General features: G+C 39.5%; 1 protein-coding gene across 1 annotated transcript; it reads left to right on the top strand.

The window, feature by feature from the left end:
• Positions 1–250: 250 nt before the first annotated feature.
• Positions 251–1,500, top strand: LOC106412811 (nicotianamine synthase 1-like). Its single transcript, XM_013853699.3, has one exon. It carries the CDS (start codon positions 381–383, stop codon positions 1,359–1,361), a length of 981 nt encoding a protein of 326 aa, XP_013709153.2. The 5' UTR covers positions 251–380; the 3' UTR covers positions 1,362–1,500.
• The last annotated feature ends 920 nt before the right edge of the window (positions 1,501–2,420 follow it).

Genomic DNA, 2,420 nt, shown 5'->3' with positions numbered 1-2,420 from the left:
TATTCCTATCGATCGATGTATATATGCCTAAAAACGCATCGATCGATGAACGTCCGAGGAAGTATCCCGACGAAGTTCTCCCTCGGTATATTCCGAGGACCTTTCCAACAAACTAGTGATCCTCGGAATTTCCTCGGAAGTTTGTTTCCTCGGAATTCCGTCGGAAAATTCCGAGGAATTTCCGAGGAAAGAAGAAATTCCGAGGAATTATTTCCGACGACTTGTTTCGTCGGTATGTCGTCGGAATAACGATATTCCGACGAAATTCCGACGATTTTTTCCCTCAGAATCCTTGCTGTTTTCTTGTAGAGATATGCATATACATATATACATAAAGAAATAAATAAATGAAATAGATCTCCACATGACATGAATCCCACATGCGCCATTATATAAAGGGGGCTTGTACGGGTTTAGGCCACAACACAGAAGCATTTCAAACTCTAGAAACTAAATCGAAGTGTCCTCATAGTGTTGAAATGGCTTCCCAAGAGAATCACTTTCTGAAGCAAATAACCGATTTGCACGACCAAATCTCAAAACTCGAGGGCTTATGCCCATCCAAAGAAGTCGACGCCTTATTCGGACAGCTCACGGCCTTGTGCTTGCGCACAGACTCGGACATCGACGTTACAAAGATGAGCCAAGAAGTCCAAGACATGAGATACAATCTCATTAAGCTACGTAGTGAAGCCGTTGTATGTTTAGAACAACACTTTTCCACCATGTGGGGATCTCTCGAAGACAACCCGCTTGACCACATAAATATCTTCCCTACCTACACCAACTACCTCAACCTAAGCAAGATCGAGTTCGATCTCCTAACACAGTACACGGCCAATGTCCCGACGAAGATTGCGTTCGTGGGCTCGGGTCCTATGCCCCTCTCGACCATTATTTTAGCTAAGTACCACCTCCCAAACACTACGTTCCATAACATTGACATCGACCCTCAAGCCAACGCTCTCGCCTCCCGTCTTGTCTCACGCGACCCTGACCTCTCTCATCGCATCATTTTCCACACTACCGACTTATTGAACATGACCACGGAGATGCTAGGTGGCTATGACGTTGTTTTCTTGGCCGCTATGGTTGGAACGGACAAAGAGGCAAAGATTAAAGCCATTGAGCACTTGCAGATGCACATGGCACCTGGAGCGCTGCTGATGCTTAGGAGTGCTCATGGCCTTAGAGCTTTCATCTATCAAATCATTGATTCTTGTGATCTTAAGGGCTTCGAGGTCTTGAAGATTTATCACCCGGTGACCAATGAATTTGGTAACTCAGTGATCGTCGCACGCAAGCTCGGTCGGCAGACCACGACCGGGACGAGTAATGGGGTTCGTGGCGCCCAGAGCTGATGCAGGTTCTCCAATATCTACTATGAAATTACTCGAATTAAGGATTATAATATTAAAAGTATTTGATCCAAAAAAGAAACGGTAAAAGTGTACTTTTTGTTGTTTCATTTAATGTCTACAAGTGTTGTGTTTTTTATTACAATAATTTGATTAAGAAATAAGCTCGAGTCGTGTACTGCGATCAGGGTCTTGATCATTACATAAAATACAATACTGCGGTTCACCCCCGTGGTGAATGGTTAAATTTATCGCACTCTTCATAACCAATCAAAATATCATGTAAGAGTAGTTAAAAAAGATAATAAAAATAAAATAAAAATAGCTGAAAAAAAAACAACACCACATTAATTAACGCTGTCTAAAAACTTAAACTAAAAAACCATAAATCCTAAATCTGAAACACTAAACCATAAATCTCAATCCTAAAATACCCTAAATCTTAAACCTTAAACCCAAACTCTAAACAATAAACCTTAAATCCTAAAATCTAAACCCTAAACCCAAAACTCTAAACCATAAACCCTAAATCCTAAATCCTAAACCCTAAACTCAAATCCTAAACTCTAAATCCAAACTTCAAATGCTAAACCCTAAACTCTAAATCCTAAACCCTAAACCCAAACCTTTAAACCGTAAACCCATCTGCTAGTTAATAAGATTAAGGTTTACGGTTTTGAGATTTGGGTTTAAGGTTTATGATTTAGGGTTTGGGTTTAAGATTTAAAGTTTTGGGTTTAGGGTTTAGGATTTAAGGTTTAGGATTTAGGGTTTGGGTTTAATATTTAAAGTTTTGGGTTTAGGGTTTATGGTTTAGGATTTAGGGTTTAGATTTTAGGATTTAGGGTTTAGGGTTTAGAGTTTTGGGTTTAGGGTTTTGGGTTTAGGCTTTAGGGTTTAGATTTTAGGATTTAGGGTTTATTGCGTAGAGTTTGGGTTTAGGGTTTAAGATTTAGGGTTTAAATTTTAGGATTTGGGTTTATGGTTTAGTGTTTTGGATTCAGGGTTTATGGTTTTAGAGTTTAGGTTTTTAGAATTTAGAATTTTGCAGATAGCGCTAAT

This window comes from Brassica napus, chromosome C7 (genome assembly GCF_020379485.1).
Source record: "Brassica napus cultivar Da-Ae chromosome C7, Da-Ae, whole genome shotgun sequence".
In the NCBI taxonomy this organism is placed as follows: Eukaryota; Viridiplantae; Streptophyta; class Magnoliopsida; order Brassicales; family Brassicaceae; genus Brassica; species Brassica napus.
The sequence above is the reverse complement of the archived record's forward strand: the minus strand, read 5'-3'. Positions and strand labels throughout refer to the sequence as shown.

Coding starts and splice junctions, on each gene's coding strand:
- LOC106412811 (XM_013853699.3), top strand. CDS start 381: ATGCGCCATTATATAAAGGGGGCTTGTACGGGTTTAGGCCACAACACA.